The sequence below is a fragment of the Plectropomus leopardus genome, chromosome 21, assembly GCF_008729295.1.
Source record: "Plectropomus leopardus isolate mb chromosome 21, YSFRI_Pleo_2.0, whole genome shotgun sequence".
Lineage (NCBI taxonomy): Eukaryota > Metazoa > Chordata > Actinopteri > Perciformes > Serranidae > Plectropomus > Plectropomus leopardus.
Window position 1 is genome coordinate 14,884,110 of NC_056483.1, and position 23,589 is coordinate 14,907,698.

The following is a 23,589-nucleotide window of genomic DNA, read 5'->3' on the forward strand; positions in this document are numbered from 1 at the left end:
GTGAGACATTTTGTGCAAACCGAACCAAGCAAATGAGATTTTCACACAAACAAGCATATCATTGAATCCTTATATCTCCCCAACTATGACTTTATATGAAATCAACTACATCTTGAAGCGGGGCTTTCAAAACAATCAAACCGTACCTAGTGCAATCTTTTTTTCTCTCTTTTACAAGCTGCAAAACAATTAGATTCCATTCCTGACATTTCATTTCATGAAAATAAAAAAAGGCCCCACAAACATAGAGCGGAGAGTGGGGAGGTGGGGGGTGGGAGGCTGTCAATTAAGAAGGAGCAGGCTGGGTGGCGGCAGCTTGGATTTAGTATTCAATTTAGCTGTCCTGAGCCCTGGCAGACTGGCTAAGGTTACGGAGTAGTAAATCTAGGAGGGAGAGCTGGCCAAAACAGGCCAGGGAGGGCCGGCCAGCATGATTTACTGGCCTACTGCTCCGAGGTTACGCATTAGGCTGACCCCCGGTCACCTGATAACATTACAGCAACACACTCTGAACCCCAAACTCCCACTGAAGCACTCAGCAGGCCCAGATCTAGCCGGAGGGATGTAGGGAGAGGGAGGGAGAGACTGGGAAGGAGTGAGATGTAGAGAGGCAGAGACATAGTCAGATGGAGAGAGGCTGTTAAACAGCTGCTGTCTTGTAGTTTGTGTTTTTTAATGACTCGCCCTCCTTTCTCTTCCATCTCCAGCGTGTGTTGTAATGAGAGATAAATATGAGCATGGCCTTGTCACATTTGACAAATCGTCTGAGACGTTCAACAAGCTGTCACTGCACAAAAAACACATACATGCTCAAAAGAATTGCTGCAGGCTTGTAATTAAACATGCTAATATCTTTAATATATTTTAATCTTAGAGAGACGGAAAACAAACACAGCTCCCCATCTCCAGTTGGGCAAATTTGCAAGATGCATGCAAATACAAAAAAGCAAAATATTCTGAATGTGAAAAAGCTAATATGGAATATTTAACATCAGATCTTGTTCGCACGTGTTTCTCGTCCTTATCTGCACAATTCAAAATCATACACGAAAATTAATACATAACATCTGACTGTAGGAACAATGAGTAATTTCTTTGCTAATTTGAAGCAGGTAGAGAGATCTGTAATTTCCTTGGGCTGCCTGACAGGCTCATTTCCATGCCAGGGCCTTTGTTTAGTTGGTTATTTATAAGAAGTGGGCCCCTGAGCCATGGTGGCGACATGCGCCATCTACACACACAGCACAAAGCTATCTGGAAGTAATCCACATCGGGGACATTTGCATGGAAAATGTAACATGGATTATAATTAATCTAAAGTGACATGGGATTATAAAAGACAATGTAAATGAAGCAAGGGAAAAAAAGCTCTTTCTGTCTTTCCTTGCCCCTCCCCCCTGTGTCTCTGTCTCTCTCTTCCCCTCTCTCTGTCTATCTGCCCCTCTTTGTTTAAAGGATCTTGGTCTTGGAGATGAAGTGCGCAAACACACTGCTCACTTGGTCACACTGTAATCCCTTCCCTGGAGATCTCCATATGGACACACACACACACACACACACACACACACACACACACACACACACACACACACACACACACACACACACACACACACACTCTCATGCACAGTTCTAAACATTTCAAGCTTGCCAGAGATTTGGGGCTGAGGATGGAGATGCTAAATCTTACTACTTTAAGCTGGAAAAAGAGAAAAACAAGGCCCTGTCTCTGATGATAACCCTAGCATAACAACACACTGACACACCAGGCTCCCTTTTGCATTTTCTGGCATTTGACTTTCTGAAACCTCCTTTAATCCAATCGCAAAATAAAACACCAAAAACCCCACTAGCAATATTACATCTGGCTTCCGAGCCAAACTTGCAGCCGACCCCAAGGCGATTCCTAGAACAAATTATTCACAAAAAAAAGCATACAGCTCTGCTTTATTAAACAGACTCCTGACATCTGATAAACTACACTCGGGGACACGCACATACGTAAGCACGCTTTAAAGTAGGAGGGACCTGGACACTTTTTTGCATGTGTGCGGTGGTGTTAAATGACGCTGGCGGTAATATGCGGCGGTAAATGCATGGATGGTGGTTCCCCGCCAGTCCGTCAGACAGACCTGTCAGAGAGATAGAGCTGAAAGATAGATGACTAGCTAAACTAATAGGGCCCAGCCTCACTCAGCTCTCCTTCTGCCTCATTGAGCCTCACATTATGGAGCTAGGTATGGCATGCTAGGAAGAGGAGGTGGGGAGGGAGTTTGAGATGGATAGAGGGCGGGAGCTAGAAGGTGTGTGTGAGTTGGGGAGGGGGTGTAAGAGAGAAGAGACATTAGTAGAGGGAGAAAGAATGAGAGAGAGAACCCCATGCAATGACAGAGAAAAAAAGGAAAGAGAGACCCCATGCAATATTCATCCCCAGCCATGGATTTCCATCTCATACATAAAAAGACCATATGAATTCTTATTTGGGTAAATCAAATCTAACAAAGCCAGGGCTATCCCGACCACAGCCTCGCAGCAGAGGCATTATGTGCTCCTACCTCACCCCAAAATAACAAAAAACATCAAGCCGTCTTGTACAGATTGTAGCCCCTCCCTGCTTACAGCATAGCCATTCTTACAAACGAATAAGCAGCTCTTTCTATCTTGTGCTCTTTTTTCTATCTGAGGTAATGCCTGCTGATGGGGTCACAGATTGGACAACAATTAAGGGATGGATTGAGCCAGGGGAAAAAAAATAGGAGAGAAAGAAAAATGAAGGGAGTGTGCAGGAAAAAAAAAACTAATTTAAGGGTTGCAAGGATGCGGCGCAATATTAGAAAAACATATACACAGGCCCCCCCCATCTAATCCTGCGCTTATGAAAAATTAATATGTCATCGGAGAGGGCACAAGAACGAGAAAAGATTAATGCAAGGCGCTTATAAATTACAAGCACGCAAACTGATTTGATTAAAAAATAATCTGGGGCCTGGACATAGCCTGGTAATATCCACAGCACTCAACTTATCCCTCTCTCTTTCTCTCCGTTTTTTTTTCTCTCTCTTTCTTCCCCACTCTCTCCCTGTCTCTCTCTTTCTCTTTTTCTCTTTCTGTCAGATGGAAACGATTAAAGCAGGTCACATGGAGGCTAGTCAGCAGCATTCACATGTTACACACACATGTTAGAACCTTATCTGAAGGCGAGAGAGGGAGAGATGAACGATAACTTAGAAAAGAAGGGAAGCTTACGGTGCGTGTGTGTGTGTGTGTGTGTGTGTGTGTGTGTGTGTATGTGTGTACTTACGGTCAGTTCTCCTGCTGTCAGTCAAGTCTCGGTCAGTGAGGTTGAGTCCCGGCCTGGAGGAAGAGCGAGGAGGTCTCTCACCGTCCTCAGCACTCTCTTCTGAAAATGCACATAAAAAAATGACTACATTACCCATGATGCTTCCTAAAAAAAGTATTCCCTTGAAGGGGCACAAGCCCTGAGAAGAGAAAGCTTTCCACTGTTTATCAGATATTAGATATTGCTAGATCATATTAGTCATTTAAAAAATATTCGTACTTGTACATGTTCAGTTAATCCTCATAAAACCTCCTTTTTCTACACAGAGGTCAGGTTTACTCTAATGTACAGTTTATCTCGCTAGCAAATAATGCTTCTAGTGACTTAAACACATGTTCTGTTGAAATAGCCCAGCAGTGCCACTTCTAATGGGTGAAACATAATACATACTGCCTGAAAGCAGGGAAGCTGTGTGACGACAAAATATGTCCTACACAGACACTATTTCAGTTATTTTGATACCCCTTGACTGAAAAAAAAAGTATTAAAATGTATTTTCTTTAAAAAGCCATAATGATATTTACTTGTCATAATATTTTCTAATCAATATATTATATATATACAATATTTCAAATAAATGTTACATTTTTTTAAAATTGTTTTTTCCTCAATATATTTTGATTATTATTTCAGGTTAAAGAAATGTTCATATTTCAGCACAGATGAAAATATTAATTTAAATTTTATTTTAATTTCAATTGTAAAAAAATTAAAATTGCTTGAAAAAACTACTTTATTAATACCACTTCAAAAAAATAGAGACCAATATTAAGTGTATCGTATAGCCCACATTTAACCAATATATTTAGTAAAAGTAAAAAAAAAAAAACTAATGCAAAAAGTGTGTACTCTACCTTACTATATATAGACACTGTGTCTATGCATTTTTGTAACCTCTGTAAAAAATGTGCGTGCGTGCACACACACACACACACACAAACCAACACACACACACGTGCAGTCCTGTACTATTAGCAGATTAGCCTGCCCATCTCTGAGAGTTCAGCCCCTTGTTTGATAATTCTGTGTATCTGCAGTGTTCTGCCAGTGGATTAAAGTGTGTGTGTGTGAGTGTGTGCGTGCTCCGTGTGTGTGCGTGTGTACGTTCGAGTGTGTATATGTGTCGCCAGCGCAAGCTAACACTAATCCTAGCCGAGCCCCAGCGCTCCCTTTCATCCAGCCATCATTTGTCTCCGGCTGGGCTGATGTCACTTTGTAATGAATTTTGAGCAGTCTGAGAGAGGCCAGATAACCAGGCACACACACACACACACACACACACACACACACACACACACACACACAAAACATATACACGCATATAGTAGGGTCCCTGCACCATCTCAGGGTAGCACACACAAATGCAAAATCAAACAGAAACACTTGCACACGGGTGTCAAATCATACACACACGGTATCATATTCACACACACACGGAGCAAAACCGTTAAAAATTTCATGTCTTCTAAACGGGGGGAGGGGGGGTCTCTTTCACCACAAACCCCTCACTCTGCCAGAGAATGAAACTGGTGTATGCGTCTGTGTGCAAGTGTGTTTGTGTGAGTGTGCGTAAAAGAGCTGCGCTCATCAATCCTGCACTGCCTTAATAACCATATTTTATAACACACACACACGCACGCACACACACACACAGAGTCATATTCATAGAAATCAGGCAAAGGGTGCACTGAGGTCAGCTTACATTTGCATACAATCACTTTGGCCATTGTATGATGAGCACAAGGGGTCTGCAGAACCCCCCTCGGAAACATGATATGATTAACCCCTTCACATACAGCGGGGTGCACGAACACAACCAAAGACACACACACACATGCAAAGACACAGACAGACACACAGACTAAGTGCTGGCGCCGTTGCTTTAAGCGCTAACACATTAAGTGGACATTATATACAGCATGAAATTTTCATGGCAGATGCTGGCATGTGATTGAGGAGGAAAATTGTGCTTGTGTGCGTTCGTATTCATGAATGCTGTTGTATTTTTGCATTTGCACATGTGTGTGAGCGCTGTTTGCACATGTGTATGCACAGACTATTTCAAGGTGTATGTGTGCGTCCTTGCACATGTGTGTGTTTGTGTGTGAATGGGAGAGAGAGAGACTGCACTCTGCTCCTGATGTTTTATTAATACGTTGGTGACAACGGGGATGAAATATCTCCTGTCAGCCAAGAGAGCCCGGGCTGCAGAAATTGCAATTTTCACTGCTGGTGCTGCAGCGTCCATCTTTGTATTTTAATTCACCCCACCTTCGTATAGAGGGGAAGGGGAAGGATAGCATGTGTGTGCGCGTTTGTGTGTAAATGTTGTGTGTAGTGGGTTCGAAAGTCTTTCATCACTGCTTTATCTTTTCTCTATACTTGACTTTTGTTCGATGCCAAGGAAAAGCAAACAGCACAAATCGAACAGCATGTTTCACAGAAGAGTGAGACAAGAAGGGGAGGGAGAGGGGTCAAAACAGAAATACAGAGAGAGAAAAATAAGCTCTCGAAGATCTCACATACTGCAAGGTCAGGACAATGTCTAAAAAGAAAGAATAAAAAAAATCTCAAAAAGCAGAAGGGAAAAAACATCTTTTCATCTCTTTTGTTATTGTCTGCCTTCATTCCCTCACTGCATTGTATGTACTGTATGTAAAAATTAGATCTACTATTGCTTTGATCGAAAGCAGGCTGTTTTGATGTAACAGGTTCAGTGTACATTTTTTATTATATATTATTGCTATAATAATGTACTGTAGCTTTTGATTTATATCATTAATAGATTTATTTTAAGATTATCTCATGTGATTTAAACAAAAATGTAGGTTAGAAACAACACCAATTTAGTGATCATTATCATGCACATCTCTGATGACATATTCAGGAAATAATCAGGGTAAGCTGATGTAAATAAAATAAACAAAACTTCATTACTTCAACCTTAATTTGTTTGATATTGCTTGATATGATGTTTGCAAGAAATTATTTTATATTAGCCTGTTAAAGCAAAATAAACTCCCCCAACAAAAAAGGAGGATACTGATCAGCTAGCGCTTGATCATGACATTACTAAACCAGCATTTTAACTAACCTCTAGGGGGCAGTCTACCTGTAGCTAGATAGGACACAAGAAACGAGAGACAATGAACAGAGAGAGGGAACGAGAGGGAGGAATGAGGGTGAAGAGTGGGTGAAGAAAGAGAAAAAGAGAGAGGAAAGGAGGGGGTGATCATCTGGGCCTCATCAGTGTTTTTTTTCACTCCTTTCCCCTTTTAGTCGGTTAGATCTGTGGTGTGTGTGCGTTTGTGTGTGTGTGCGTGCGCGCATACGGGGAATGTGTTTCCACACTGAGGACATTCCCAGACGAGCTCTCTCAATACATCAGCACAGCGTCTGCCCTCTGACTGACCCTGACAGTTACACACCGCACGAGTGTGTACGGGAGTGCCCGCGCCATTGCGCGTGCTCGAGTGTGTTTGTGTGGATGTGCGCCATTGATCAAGTGAGTGAGACAGTGACTGCATGTGTTTGCATGTGAGTTGTCATGTGCAAGTGTGTGTGTGTGTGTGAGAGAGAGAAAAACAAGAGACAGAGGAGAGGGTTCTGCGGCAGGGACTCTCTTAACCATCAACTTAATCGCTACCAGAGGACGCACAGAGCAAAAACTTTCGCAGTCACCTTCCACTGCCTTGTTTGTGCGCGCGCGCGCGCGCCCACACACACACACACACACACACACACACACACAGGGAGTGGGTCAGGCTGTGGAGGGTGTGTGATTTTGGCAGCCTGGTGGGACTCTCTTTGATGTGGGTCGGTCGGAACATTAAAGCCGGCCGGTGAGCTCGAGCTAACCACAGACCCTGGGTCCGATTACCCTGCAACCAACACCGGCCTATATTTAACCGTTAGAGAGGAAGAATAATTAAGTGAGTCTTGATCAGGGATGCAGCCAAATCAGCCTGCTTTTAGATTTAACTATTAATTGGAAGCCAGTGTAACCAATTAGGCCCCTGGATGAATAACTCTCTTGTTTGTCCAATAAAAAAACTCCTGAAATCCCCAACATATTTGCGATCTAAAAAGGAAACGTGTTCTGAATTATTTCACTACAAATTTGAGTACAAAACATCACAGTCAAGAATAAAATGGAAAAACAAGTTTCCGACAGTAGGAGAAAGACATATAGAAAGAGATGTTTGGAAAGAAAAAAATGGAGGAATAGACATATGGGAGATGGAGGCAATGGAGGATGTATTGAAAGTGTCAGTGCAGTGTGTTTGTGTGTGTGTGAGTGTGTGTGTGTGTGTGTGTGTGTGCCCTCTAGCTGTATAATGACCTGCTCTGAGACCACTCGCTCCCCTTCCCGTCTCCCCCTAAGGGCCCATAACCGCCATGCCGGGTCATTATGTGCCCGGTGGAGGACTCAGTCGTACAGCGTGCAACTGTAGAGCAATGCAACGCGGAGAAACTGGACACGCAGGCTCCAAAATGGCTGAATTCATTAGCTGGGGCCGAGCTGCCTCTAATTTGCTTCCTTCGGGCTAGGATGGTGCTCATTAAAGGGGTAAAGGAGTTAAAAAAAACATTTTTTTTTACATTATTGTTTGTCTTAAATCATAGACACCATGAAAGCGGAGCATCAAGTGAAACGGTAATTGCTGCCAAAGAAAATATCATGAGAAATATACGAGAATAATTAGACTGAGACACTATTGCAGCTGTTAGGACTCTATATGCTACAATATTATGAGTGCTCTTGTGCTCTATATGTAAAATAATAATAAAGACTAGATATGTGTCTGGTGTATCTGTGGTAGTAATGCAGCCTTAATGTTTTGCGTAACACCCATGACTGCCATGTCTCCCCCACTTAGCCATGATGTTGACGCTGATTTCTTCTTACAACTCTGGTCATGTCCCCTGTGAGACCACGTGTGCATGTGCATGTGCGTGTGTGTGTGTGTGTGTGTGTGTGTGCACGCGCCAGCAATAGGGGCCCTGTGATGTCACATTCCTGCGCCGCGCGTGGCTCTAGTTTGGCCTCTAGGTTTTAAAGGGGAAAGCTTTGAAACATTACACCATCCCACACAGTCACAGCCATGCGCACACACACACACACACAGTCAAGGGCCAGTGGTAATACTGCCAGGGTAATAACCTTACAGACTTACTGATCTCCCTCCCTCCCGTTCTCTCACCCTCAAATCTTTATTTACCCTACTCTCCCTCCTCATCCCCCCTGCTCTCTCCCCTCGTTCTCCCTGTACCTTTCCCCCCCGAATTTCAGCGCGTTTAACAAGCATTTAGATCTTAACCAGATGTTGTTAATGTAGCATGTCTAAAATACTAAACATCAACCCAGCGGAGAGGGGCTACAGCTCCTGCACAGGGCCTGGGAATAACTGACACACACACACACACACACACACACCTGCACTCGCTCACACACACCTACACACGAAAAACCCCTCACACATATACTCCCACATGGCGCTCAATGTATTTCACGCACAGAGCTCTACAGCCCACATGCTAACATGTAAACACACACACACACACCAGCACAAGCAAACACACGTGTTTCCATCCACACTCTGAGATCCACCCACACCCACCCACTTATTGCTTAAAACACATGAGAACTTATTACACTAGCAACAAAAAAAATCTATTGTTTCAGGTTGACTCTGAAAGGCAGACAATAGGATTGTCACATTTAATACGCTCCCGGTGTGAATGTCAATAAGTTGAACTGACAGAATAAGCTGAAAAAATGACTTTTGTGTAAAAAACGCTTGTATCAGCAGCTCCAAATTTGCTTTGTTGTTGTCAATTACGACTTCCTGAGACACTTCATTGTATTTTCTTTCGCTCAAATTGCCCGCTCCGCTGTCTTGCAGGCGACTAACAAAACACCTATTACTCTTTTGAAAAAAAAAAAAAAGAAAAAAAAAATCATATGAATAAACATAGCCAAGATTAAAGGCTTGCATGTCTTGCTTGCTGCGCAGACAGAAACTGTTGTTTCGTGTTAAGAGGGGTTTCATTTTCTGTGCTGTGAGCACTGGGGGGGGGGATGATGTTAATGATTCTTTAATAGCAAATACAAAAGGTTTTCACAGGACAAAAATATGGCTTCAAAAGGTTCAGTGGTGGAAAAAAAAAAATTGCTGCAACACCTGGCCTTATACAATAGACTAGCACACCTACTGTACACCTCCACACGTGTGCGCACACACAGACACACACACACACACACACAGACACACACACACACACACACCTGCATCTTACACAACAGCCATATTGCATTTCGGCTGTTTGAATCACCTTAGGCTGAGTAGGTGAATTGAGGAGGCGGCACGGCAAGCTTACTGAGGGATTTAGGAATAATTTGAAAAGAAGATTCCTCTCCTCTGTTTCATCCCCCCCCCCCCTTCTCTATTTTCTGTTTTTCCTGGTCTTTTATGATTCCTCAGTCCAATATTTATCTAGCCCCTGATTATAAACATCTGGCCGATGGGGCAGTCTGCACAGCGGCAGCCACAAAACACACACACACACACACACTCGCAGAGTCACACACATAGTGGAAATATCACACACGCTCTCCAACGTGACCCTGTCAGGTCCAGACCGGAGGACAGAGGGAGAGAGAAACAGAGAGAGAGAGAGGGAGTCGGACCAGACAGAGACAGAGAGAAAGAACTAGGAGCTGAGGGTTAATGGCCTTCCCATCTCTGTGATAAGAATTCATTCTGTTCTATTACCAGCACTTATCTACAGAGGCTGCTGTCTTTCCCCTCTCTCCCCCAAACACACACACAAACACACACACACACACACACACACACACACACGCACACACAGCAAGGGTCCGAGATCGATAGATGAACCTAATGAAGAAAGCAGCTGTTTCTCGGCATACCTGCTCAACTCTATCAGCCCAACAAGATCTCCCTGCCGCATTCATCTGTCTGTCTATCCATCCATTTATCCATCCACCTATCTATCCATCTGTCCATCTCTTTTTATAACTTTTCACACAGCTATCCATCCATATACCTCCAGTGCCTCCATTCATCCCTCTATCTGTCCATCCATCACTACACTGGTAAACAAAGATACCAGCAGGATAGATATAGTTTCCAATTGACCAGACCGATACTTGTCATGTATTCAAGGTTTATTTATTTTCCGAGAACTAATACGAGGAGGGAATCAGGGAATCTAATAAAATGGCTGCCATGGTTTAAGAGAATGGCCGTATATGTGTATGTGTGTGTGTGTGTGTGCGTGTGTGTGTGTGTGTGTGTGTGTGTGTTTGTGTCTCTGCTTAAAATAGGCCTGTGACGGGCAGTGGCCAAATGGATAATGCTTAAACAGATCTTTATCCTATTGGGCTACTGTCCCGTTTTTAGCTGCATAAAAACCATCTGCTTTCAGAGCCACCAAAAACAAGACTGTAATCCTGGATGGAAATCAAAGAAAAGATTTTAGTAGATAGAAAGGACAGATAAAAAATACAGTTATGGGATCATGAAAAGTTGTATCCATGTAGTTTTTATCAACTCATTTCTTAAAAAAAAAAAAAAAAGCAGATATTCAGGCAAAACAGAAATGTGAATCCTCATTTTCAAGAATTTACTTCATTGCATGTGTTTTGTATGCATGCTGCTATTCAATTTCCGTGCTTTTCTATGACTACATTCCTCATATATACAGGCTACGGTTGAGTTCAGACCACCACACAGCTGCCATTAGCACATAACAATTTAATGTACTGACAATAAGTCCATGTGACACATCTTTTTGCCATACAGGAGTGTGCAAAACAAAAAATGTGCGCATTGTCAGGGCCTTATTATGTGTTGAGCTTAGGGGAGGATGGCAGGACTCTTCAACATAAGAAGAATAGAGTCACGGAAGAAAAAGAAAAATATCTTCAAGCCCAAATATTCATTAGGTTGCTCAGAATCATCTCCAAAAGGACCACATGGAACCTGTAATACATGGGCACATATGTTCACATGCAACACACACACACACACACACAAACACACATGAATACACAGACCTGGGGCGACTGCCCCGGAGATGGTATTCGCAGACGGTTACAAATAAGGAGTGTTGGCTTTCCTCTGACTTTCTCAAAAACATGCAAAAAATGTCCATTTCATTACTGGCTAAACAATGTCATATGGGCCCCCACTGGCCCTAATAGAAGCAGACAAAGACAGAGCAGCACACATATGCTTCGAATAAATCAGATTACTGAGGGAGAGTGGGGGAGAGAAAGAGTGAGAGAAAGAGGGAAAGAAAGAGAGACACCGCCAGACACTTAGAGGATTGACAATATTCCCTTTTCTTGCTACCTCCACCCCTCCCTTTCCTTCACTTTCTTAACTCCCCCAACCCCCCCAAGCGGGATCTGTTTTAGATTTGAGCCAGTGCTAGAGCCATATCTCTACCTTATCTCTGCTAGCCGTCAGAAAACAGAAAGCTCCATGTTTCCATGCATTAGACTCCCGGCCCCTGACACGCCACTTGAAAATCTCACAGCCCCTCAAAATGGTTGAGCAGGAAAATAAAACAGCAAAGATATCATTTAAATCAAATGAAATGCAGGTTACTGGGTTGCATTGATATATTTTTTTTTCTTTTTTGAAGTGCGCTCTGATACAGTGTCATATCAAAGAAAATGTCAGCCGTGAAAATTATGGAAATACATTTTGGCATTGTGACAACAAATGTCACCCAATATCCCCCAAAATGAGATCACACTTTGACAACCACAAAGCGTCATTAACTGTATTCGAAAAGCCATCAGAATTTGAGGGGCTGTGACATTTTCTACCCTCCCTGACCAGCTCTGGGTGTCGAACCCCTATGAAGATATCCCGTCGTGTTTTTGACTCCAATTATGCCAAAGCACTTCTCTGATGACTGTAAAGGGAAGTATTGATTCTCCTTAAAGTTGCAACAAAAAAAGGGGAAAAAAAGCGTAGACAGGGTGGGGAATATGTTAACAATTTGAAGACAAAGGAAAATCAATATTCAAATGACTCCTTATATTGATTTATAATTAAGTCTTAATTGCGGCTAAGGCTTGGACTTTCAAACTGCCGAGTGACGTTAGCTGGGAAAAAAGATAGGGGAACATTATTGATACACTTTAACAGTGGTGGTCACCCAGACATTGATTCAGCCGTTTTGCGGTGCCTTTGACATGCTCTGAGGATCTAAATGTATGTGCATTTAAGGAGACACACATACACACAGAGAAAAGATGCACATACCTGCATGCACAAACAAATACACACACCTTAGCGAACTAACACAGCATAATTAACCTTCATCCGGGAAAAGTCAGGGCTGCCTTATCTGCAAACTTGAGTGTGCATATGTGTGTGTGCTGTAATTACACCATCAGGTGTGGAACTGATTGACTTCAGATGGGGTTTGTGGAGGTATTATTCTGGCCAAAATAAGTGAGTGAAAGGAATGTGTGTGTGTGTGTGTGTGTGTGTGTGTGTGTGAAATGTGTTTAACGTGCTGATTTTTATACCCCGTCACATTTCTTTGTGATATGAGTGTGCATGCTGGTCTCTTCATGTGCTTCAGCTCAAAGTGCGAGTGTGTGTTCATGTTCAAATCTGTGTGTGTATTTGTCCCCACGGGCCTAATCAGGTATCAGATACCTTTTGTTTTGGGAGCTCATTGATGGATGAAATCTTTATCTGTGCTATTGATCAGGAGGGCGCGGGTCCTAAACTGTCTGTCTAGCTGCCTGCCTGCTCCAGCTCTAACAAGATTGCCAGGGCCGAGTATATCAGTTAACATTTAATCAATGGCAGCTTAAGACACTGGGGCTAAGGGAAAGAAGCCCACCGCTTCAGCCCCCTGCCCCAAACCATTACCCAGGATTGAATGGGAACTATACGTGTGTGTGTGTGTGTGGGGGTTCCAGATGATTACAAGGGATTGGGTCTGGTTGATCACATGTCTTCAGGGGACAGAGGTGTGAGTATGTGTGCGTCAGTGTTTACAGGCATGCGAGTGCTGACTTGTCGATACATGTTAATACGTCAAAAACGCCAGAGGGGGTGGTATGCTGCCCGCACTGCTCTCAAGAAAATAGGAAAACTGAATGAAGTGACTGATGTGTTGGGGGAAAAAATTGCCATTCAAATCAAGTGAAGGCTTCAAATTGAACATGCCTGTGTGGAAAATACACTCACACACACACTGCAGTGGGAAGATATGACATATCAGGCAATGCGTGATTTCTTTTTTTCTGCCTTGCTTGCAAAAAGCCCCCTGATGGTAAAATGCAAAAAAAGGAGAGTCAGCGAAAAAAGAAATATGATCAGTTAGACTTTTTTTTATTTTACCATCAGCTCATCTTACTGTAAATGAAACCCCATCAGATCTAAGAGACAGATCCTTCATCTCTCATCTTAATTTTTTTTCTTTCATTTTTTTATTCACGCTATCGCTGGATCTCATCATCATCAAATCTCATTTTGAGAGAATTAAAGATGTACTTACAGCATTTGCCTATGCACTGTGTGTGTGTGTGTGTGTGTGAGGTTCAGCGTGTCGGTGTGTATGTGCGCGTTTGTCAGGGGGTTGCTATGATGGGGGAAGCCCCTCTCACGTCCCTGCCTTTCGTCCAAAGCCTGGGAGATTCCCACCACCAAAAATCAATGTGTGTGAGAGCATATGTGCGCCTGTGTGTGTGTCAAGGTTTTGTAAGACAAATCTCTCCAGCGTGCGCCGCTTTAGTGCTATTGAACCAGGCTTCGATCACTCGGCCACTGTGAATAATGCAAGGGAGGCTACTGCTCACTTACAGCGCAGGATGCTTGCATGCCTGTGTGTGTGTGTGTGTGTGTGTGTGTGTGTGGGTGTGGGTGTGTGTGACAGGATGGTCCTTTTTCCCTCTTGCAAATGCAACGGGGCAGTTCTTCGACGTTCCTCCACTTGGCCCTCTTAATCTCGTGTCAGATACAGGAACTCCCACATTGATACTGTCTCTCTGAGTGTGCGCGCCATATGTGTGTGTGTGCACGCATGAGTGTGTATGCTGGAGGCTCCTACAGTAGACGGGAAGAGCTTAACTCAAGCAGACAGCTCAGGCCTGCACTTTGACACACCCTGACTCATTACATACAGCCGGCACACAGTGGAATATTGTCATTAAAAAAGACAATTAGATATGAAGTCAAGGGAGCATCGCTTACACACACATGGACACACACGCCTGCAAACACACAGCGCAGGAAATATAGGTGAACTTCATATCCCCAGGTATATGAAGCGGAGATATTAATAATCAGGATGTTACAGAGTAATTAAAATGATTCCAAATGATGTGTGTGTGTGTGTGTGTCTGTGTGCTTCTGTTAATTAAGCTGAATGATTTGATATGACACAAACCGTAATGCTTTAATGGTGTCCCTATACTTGATGTGGCTGGAGGGGACGACCGTTGATGGGGCTATAGGGAGAGACAGGGCGACACGAAAACAGATACAGCTGCTCATCGGCCCTGCCTAAGAGGAGCATCTCTTTTTTCGACATAATTATCTGTGTCATCACTTATGAGGCAATTAAACAAACATCAGTTCCTATTTCCTCTCCCTCCGTCTCTCCTCTCCTCTTATTCCGCTTCCTCATCTTCTCCTCTCCTGCCATCTGCGCTCCCCATCACCTCTCCTCTGCTCATTTTATTTAATCTACTCCTCTCCTCTCTTCTCCTCTCCTCTCCTCTTCTCTTCTCTCCTCTTCTCTCCTCTCCTCTCCTCTCCTCCCCCCTCTGCTCCTCTTCCTCCTCTCCTGTGTGACTCCAGACAAGGTTTCAATTTCAGCATGCTGATTGTCTCATTGCCGACTCTATGCATGTCTAACACTTACTGGCACTCTGGGGACCGGCAATACACACCATAGAATGCCTATTACACTCCCACACGTTTCTGGTGAGCGTGTGTTTGTACGTACGTGTGTGTGTGTGTGTGTGTGTGTGTGTGTGTGTGTGTGTGTGCAAGAGGTGATGAGGGTGTAAAATGCCTATTACGCTGAGAGTCTGGTCTCTCTTACACTGGAGAGAATTCTCTGGCGCCTAAAGAGCAGAAAATTGCAACGCTCCTCTTCCTCACTCCCCATTAACCTGCTTTTGAAACAAAGGCCTGACCAAGGTGTGTGTGCGTGTGTGTGTGTGTGTATACCCTTGCCCATTAACTCCACGTGCCATCATGGGTAAAGCACCTTGTGGGCCCAGCCAAGCAGAAACACCAGTGTCTTTTCTGCATATACCTCCCGTCCTGTTTTCTATTATATTTAACTGCCTCACACAGGCTACTTTTTTGCATGCTGCACTTTTACATAACAATGCCTTCTCTTCACCACATTTGTGTTTCTCTATCAGTCACCCAAATTTAGTCAAATGTATATTTTTATGCCCCTAAATGAACTTGCCACTCATTTTTTCCTTCCGCCCTTCATAAAAAACAGCACAAGCAAGATGGCATCTTACGAAGAGCTCGGAGATGACTAAAGCAGCGGGCATATTTGTCTAATTTGCACAAAGACATCCACATCAAAGCACAAATCAAGACCCAGGCTCATTCAATGGATTTTTATCAGTCTATCCATTTCTTTTTTTTTCTCTCTACCCAGCATCCTTTTTCCTCTCTCTGTCACATTCCTCTTTCTCTCTCTATTTTCAGAGTGTTATTAGGACATGATAAAAGCGAATGGGATGTCATGACACGAGACCCCCTGTTAGCATTAGGAGGTGGGAGAGAAAACGAACGAGAGAACGGGGTGGGGGTGGGGGGGAGATGAAAGAGATTTGTCTGGAAATTATTGCTCACAAGGCATTGATTCTCTGCTTTAATCTCACACAGTGTGCTCAAAATTTCCTATTAGGGAGATGAAGAAAAGGAGAGAGAGAGGGAGATGGGTCTTATTCACATAGGTGGGGAGGTGAAACTTGGCATGTCTCTTGGTGTTTCTTTGGGCAGATGTTACATACCATTTTCCTTATTCTGGAAAGAGAAGTCCAGAATCTTTATTCTTTGTTACTTGTGCTGTCTTGCTTCAAGGCCATTAGTCTGCTGTAAGTAAACAGTGGAGAGGAAAAGCTATTGCTACTGAACCGCTGGAGGGTCATATAGATGCGCGCGCGCACACACACACACACACACACACACACACACACACACACGACAAGCCACTGACAGCTGCTATAGCTGCAAAGCTTCCTCCGGTTAGCGACGATTAGCCTTTGCTATAGGTAATCAATAGCTGCTATCAATTCCATACCTCCCACTGATGGATGAGGTAAAGGAAACAGAGAGGAAAGTGGGGAAGAAGGGAGCAATAGAGGGAGAGAATTTGTTACTGCTGCTGCAAGGAATGACAGAAACTCTACCTGACAATACCACCTCTGAAAGTTCCTGCTCTCTTCTTTGTGTGAGTGTGTGTGCATACAGGCTGCCTTAAATGTCCATCTGTGAATTGTATCATCGCGCTCTGAGATTAGTGGCTGCTTGGACCCAGTGAGCGTATTGCCTGGTTACCGCGGCTCCGGCTCCACACAACCCTCCTCCCATCACCGGATTGTTTGTCTTAATGCTGTGTGACATGGCCCATTGTTTTGTCCATCTGTGGTTAAGAGTCAATGGACAGAGGGTGTATGAGGGGATCGGGGAGAGAAAAGAATGGAGGTGAGGGAGATGAAAATAAAGAAGAGCGGGGGCTGGGGGGGGGAGATGAAGGCAGGGAAAAGGGAAAGAAACAAGATGGGGACAAGAGCTGAAAGAATATTGAAAGGTCAGAAAGAGAGTGAGGGTGAGGGAAAACATGCAATAACTCTGATTTCAATATGGTTCTCAGACTTCCTTTTCCAGGACCTTCCACAGACTTTCAGCTCCATATGGAGCGGAGCCTTAAGCTCTTTGTGATATCACCGACGTGAAAGACGTCCTGGCCCTGTGACGCCAGTCCCCTCTTCAAAGGGTTAAGTCATATTTATTATGCGTCCTCATAGCCCCACGGCTTTGTATTGTAAATAAGACTAATGTGGCATTGGTCAGGTATGCTAATTCAGATAATCAGCGCAATTTCTGCAAATTATAACTGTCAGTGTGGTGGGCACAGAACCTTGGCGGAAAACATGAGGGAACAATTTAGTCGGGTAATACCCCTCCACCAAAGAGCTGCTCAACTCAAAGAAAAACAATCGGCCTGAGCCCATACCGCCCCGACACACCATTTCAAAAATAGTTTATGGTGAACGAGGCTCATTTTTTTCTGAGGCACAAGTCAGCCTGCTGCCCTTTTTTTTCCCCTATGTGCACACACAGACCACAAAGTAATTATAATTCGCTTGGATGGAATTATTCAAAAAATGACCACATCTTTTACTCCCTTAGCCATAGAGAATATGGTTTGGGGAAATTTGGGGTAAATTGCTACTTGCCGAAAATATAATAATATACATATATGAATGTGCCTTATTTTGATTTGACAAATGATTTAAAATGCAGTGTATTGTCTCCAGCTAATTGTACAGCAATAAAAAACTACATACTTCACAAAAAATCCCCTTGGGTAACATCACATCACTCTCATCAGAATAGTTCTCCGCGGGAACTGCATTTTACTCATGTTGGGCACATAGAATAACATTCCAAGTTTTTATTATGCGAGGAATGGATCCCGCCTGACTGGAATCTGTGGACTTTACCTTTTATGTAAGTAACTTCCTGTTTCACAGTAAATGAGAAGGAAAAGGTCACAACTAATTTATTAACAGTTGGCAATCAGCTGTTTGTAAGAAAATCAATATGCAATATAATTGGCTGCCTTAACCTATTAAACTTCTAATCTAAACACAGATATCTCATGGGTGAATATACCAGAGGGGAGGCATATGCAGCATTAAACTATTACTAAAAAACGAAAAAATTGTGATTTGATGATCCAGCTGCTCTCACCTACTGCACTCTGACTTGAAAAAGAAAATGGCCACCACTGCGCTAGTGGTTAGCTAGATATGGGTGTGTGTTGCATCCTTTCTCTCACTGCTCCGGCCATCCGTGAATGTTTATGTAATGGCCACAAATTACTGAGACAAACCCTGGAAATAGACTTCTGTCTGAGGAGGGACCTCCTTTAAAAAAAAAAAAAAAAAAAGACAACCGCTGGAATGGCGAAACCACCCCCACTACCCAGAGGAAAAAAAGTCTAAGATGAAGGAGTGAAAGTGAGGGAGGAGGGAAAACCTAATACCTCAAAAGATGCCTTAGTGTCATCACATCGAAATGCTCTTTGGGAAACAGCAAAGCCCTTTCCCACATCGAACTGAATAATCATTTTTTTTGGTGCTTTGACTCGGTTCAGACAGTTTGGGTTGGGTAAATTTGGAAATAGGGAATGTCGGGCGCACTTGGAAACAAGCAAGATGGCACATTTGCTCTCTGCTCATGTTCCATCACTTCCTGCTGGACGCACAAGCACATATCGGGATAATAAGTGTCCATTAGGCTCCATTTTTAGCCTACAGCTGCTATCTAAATGGTTAGCACGGCTACACTAATTTGACTAGGACCAAAAATGACCCAGAGCCTTATCACTCAGAGAAAACAAAAGGCTCTGGATACACACACACATGCACGCACTCGCATAGACACACATACACCCACACGATAAAAGTGTTGTCGGTCTCTCTAAGTCAGAAGAGGTCTTTTGTTTAAAAGGGGGACTCAGACAAAGAGGGTCCTCTCCCTCCCTCTTTAATGCATGTGGGGGGGGGGGGGGGGGGGGGCATAGAGGGATGGAGATGTGTGGGTGGTGGTGGTGGAGCGATGGATGACAGGCCAGGCTCTCAGAAATAATTACCTCCATAAGATCCCATCTCCCTTTCCTTTTTGTGAGGGACAGAGGGACCGAAAGGGGAAAAAAATGACAGAAAGTAAAGTATGCAGAAAAGGCCCTGTTGTTTCTGCTTGGTCTGGCTTATGAGGAGCTTTACACATGATGGAGCACAGGGCTAATGGGTGAGGATACACATAGAAAAACACACTCGTGCACACATACACACACATCCTCACAGCGTTCTTTATGGCTAAACAAATGGTCAAATGGGAGAGGCGGCAGCAGAGAAAGAAGTCAGAGGGAGAAAAATCCCTGTAACAACTAAACTTCAGAGACTGTCAATGTCTCCAAAATCCAGCTAAAGAAATTGCTCAAATTATAAAATCAACGATGGAATACCCGTGACTCGCAACCCGTCATATCTTTCTTTTTTCAGCTCGAATTTTACTAAACAGCTCTATTCAGGGCGTAACTTCATTATAGAGAACGGCACAAAAACATGAAATTCTCTAACAACTTTTGGACGACCCTCAAAGCAAAGCGGCCTCCAAGTCCTCCATGTTGAGAGGCAATTCATTTATGCTTCCCTTTCTGATGCAAACTGGCATTTTTTGTCATAAACTCAATTTGCTTTAACACTTCTAATTGTACACATGATGAACGGTTCATCTCAGAAATGTGGGCAACAGTGGGCTTTTTTGTCTCTGACGGAAAAAAAAAAAAAAAAAAGTTGTTGCTGTACAGTCAGTGGGAGTTAGTGCCAATGATATGAGCACGCACACACACACACACACACACACACACACACACACACACACACACACACACACAAACACACTTCAGTCTCACTTCACAACGGTGTTTACCTAGTGTAAAGGATGAGACGACTGGGCCCAGGTTCGGGGAATTACAGACTCAAAAGGATAACAAAGAGTGAAAGGTTCTCAAATAAACATGCACTAGCAAACACATGTATTGACATGCACACAATGCAGTCCAGCAGAAGTGTTCCTTGTACACTCCTATCTTTGTTCAAAACACCTATACCCTTGCAGTGCGTCTATGCAGCACTGTATCCTTAATTAGGCCATAAAATCAGCATCAAAATTGTTTAATGAAAGCCATTCACATGTACATAAAGTCCAGAGCATTAGAACTCTTATTCCCAAATGGGCCTATAATTATCTGGCTCAGTGCCAGGTCCCAGGCTTTAAGAGAAAGATACCGGTCAGCACTTAAATTAATCTTTTTCATACCAGTCTCTAATGAACAGAAAGTGCTCGAGTCAGGAGTTGTAGCCCCAGAAAACTAACAGCACGCATACACATGCACGTACACACAAATAGAGGGTCCTTAAACTGAACACTGGCTGGAAATGTTGCCTACTATAGAGCCTTTTCCGTCGGTGAAAACATTCCCATCATCTATCACTATAGCAGCTCAAAGCAGCTATAACATACATTTTTTTCTTCCCATATAACATAACCAACTGTGGCATGTAATGTTTGCAAAAAGCACAAAAAAATGTACAAAAAAAACCCCAAGCATATGTGACAGAACTAAAGAACAAGAACACAACCTTGTTTCATTACATTAACTTTCATTGTTTGATCTCTGGTTAAAACACTCTAACCCCCCTCTGCCAACACCTGCCAAATGTGTATGGTCTACAAGGAAATGCCTTTGAAACATTTACCACGTACCTTGTGAAAGAATACTGTTGTTCACTAAAAATTATATAGAGTGGGCAAAAGGAGGGCATCCAAAAAAGTGGCTTAGCATTCTGGACCCTGCCAGCGTCCGCTTAAGCTTTGCACTAGCTTCCTCATGGAAATTCACCATGTGGCATCAAAGCCAAGGTATAAAACGAGGGCCCGAGCAACAAATATGGTGTGTTTTAAGAGTGGAACATTTGAAATAGGTGCAGCAGGCGAATATTGCTTTTGACAGGTTTAAAACCTGGTTGCGCTCACTGGTTTTGAGATGTACAAAGAGAAAAAAAAAAAGAAGCCGGGCTTGTGTTCTGGATGAAAAAATGGACAGGAGCAGGGGAGAGAGGGAGATGGAATAAGCAGGACAAAAAAGGAGAGAGAGAGAAATACAAAAAGAGAGCAGGAGAAAGAGAGGGTGTGTGTGTGTGTTAAAATGTACGGTAATGATTTATCTAAGCATGCTTTTCTGCTGCACCCCAAATCTCACCGAAACTTTGATCCATGTGTAATTAAAACCAAACGCACGCCGGCTACAGGCTCCATTTCAGGATTGGAAGCTCTTCTTCTGCTAGTGTGTGTGTGTGTGTGTGTGTGTGTGTGTGTGTGGGTTGGGATTCACATATGTTTCTAAGCGCTGGGCCTCCATCTGTTTTGGGAGTACATGTACAGTATAAACAGGACACTTTGGGGAGCACAGACACACACACACACACACACACACACACACACACACACACACAGATGGATGTATGGACTAATGCTATTCTGGAATGCTATTCAAAACGTGTTAGCCCCCCCTGCTCCATCCCACCCGCTCCTTCAGGTCAAGCAAAGCAAAAACAAGTTAAGCGCTCATTTTCTCCCGGCAGCATTAACATAGGGATGACTAAATAATGGACCCTGACTCTTGGTCTTCTGGTTTAAATTACAGCGCAGCCCCCTCCCCTTACACCCTGCAACCCCTCACCAACCATCCAACCCCCACTCAAAGAAAAACGATTAATCTTTTTTTTTTTTTTTTGTCTCTCTGAATGTTTTACAGTTCTGTTACACTTATTAGCTGCTGGCAGGACGGCGAGTCTTAAATGAAAGCCAAATTGCTGTGGTCATGAGAAAGGAAATGAAAGCTCACTCCAGGGAGAGACTGTGTAGCCGTAGCATACGTGCGTGCGTGTGTGTGTGTGAGTAATGTATGTGTGTGTGACTAACGTATGTGTGTACAGGCCTTTTTTTCACTATGAGATACTCCCAAGGTGAAATTTCATAAGCTGACTGCTTGCCTGCCTGGGATGTCCCTGTGCACAGGACAGTGTGTGTGTGTGTGTGTGTGTGTGTGTGTGTGTGTGTGTGTGTGTTGCACATATAAGCGCGGCAGCCTAATAGGAACAGTATGCTCATTTTGGAGAGATTAGGAGGAATGGACGGGTCTGTATCGAGAGACGTGATCTGGATATGAAGGCCAAAGGAAGGAGGGAGGGAGGTTTGACAGAATAAAGAGGGAGTGGTGCAAGAAAAGAGAGAAAAAAAGAGATGGGAGGAGTGTAAAGAGAAAGATGGATCTGACTTCAAACGAAGAAAACTGACCATCACAAGCAGAATCAGCATTTAACGAAAATTTGAAAAACAGGCAAACAGGATATTTTTAAAAAGTACAGCACCAGAAAAAAAAGAAAGATGACAGAAAAGGAAATAACGCATGAAACATGAACATCACTCTAACATGGCCTTAGAAATAACGAAAAGTCACGACAGTTTAAGCAAACACACAAAGCGGCTTAAAGAGGCACAGACCTTGGCTGGAGGGGCACTCCTTGACGTGGAACAGTTCGTGGAAGCTCAGTCCCTCCTCGTCCCCACCCAGGCCTTGCTGGTGCAGCTGAAGTTTCCTCAGTCCTTCGTTCTGCTGGTGGCGAGCTGAGCGGGCGTGCTGCACCAGGTTGAGACGGGCCTTGGTGGAGTAGTCGCACAGCGTGCAGTAGTAGATGCACGACTCCGGGCTGTACGCACTGTCCTGCTTCTGCAAATGCTGCGGGAGAGAACAGAGGAGAGCGCAGATGTTAGATGGTGTTTTACGGCGTCCTCTAGTCGATTCAAGGAGTTATTGTTTTTGCAGCATTTTTATTCCAGCAGTGTTTTTAATAATTGTGAGATTACAAAGTTATTTGGGTGAATTAAATGCAACAAGTGGAGCTTGTCTGCAAAATCATGTTCTCAGTTTTTAGTACTTTATGGCTATAAAAGCCTTCCCTTCTACCCTGCTTCCAGTTTGGTTCCAAAATTCCAACGCCCAGAAGTCCCACTTGCCTGACTTCAAACAAGCACAGGGTCAATGGGTAGAAAAAAAATCATCAGTTGGCCAATTATTTTCTACAGGAAATGTTCCTAACTCTTTGCACTGTGTGATTTGATTCTTTGATATTATATATAATGTATCGCTACTAATTTCACAGGCTGTTTTCATGCACTGTTTGTAACCCCTAACCCCAACCCCCCTTATCATGAGCCAGTAATTCCTGTATAACCCACAGATTTTTGGAAGGCTGCAAAAACGTGACCATTGCACTGACAGGAGAAAAGAGGGAAGTAATCCGCGCAAGGTTGGACTGGTTGATTGATCACAAAACAGAGGACTTTCCCTCAGGAGGC

The 23,589-nt window shown here is 43.5% G+C and overlaps 1 protein-coding gene across 1 annotated transcript in view; it reads right to left on the reverse strand.

The window, feature by feature from the left end:
* The window catches only part of zfhx4 (zinc finger homeobox 4), an 83,042-nt gene that overhangs the window by 15,636 nt on the left and 43,817 nt on the right, over positions 1-23,589 (reverse strand). The window contains 2 exon segments of the mRNA XM_042510918.1: positions 3,302-3,400; positions 22,735-22,969. Coding sequence (XP_042366852.1) covers positions 3,302-3,400; positions 22,735-22,969 — 334 coding nt within the window.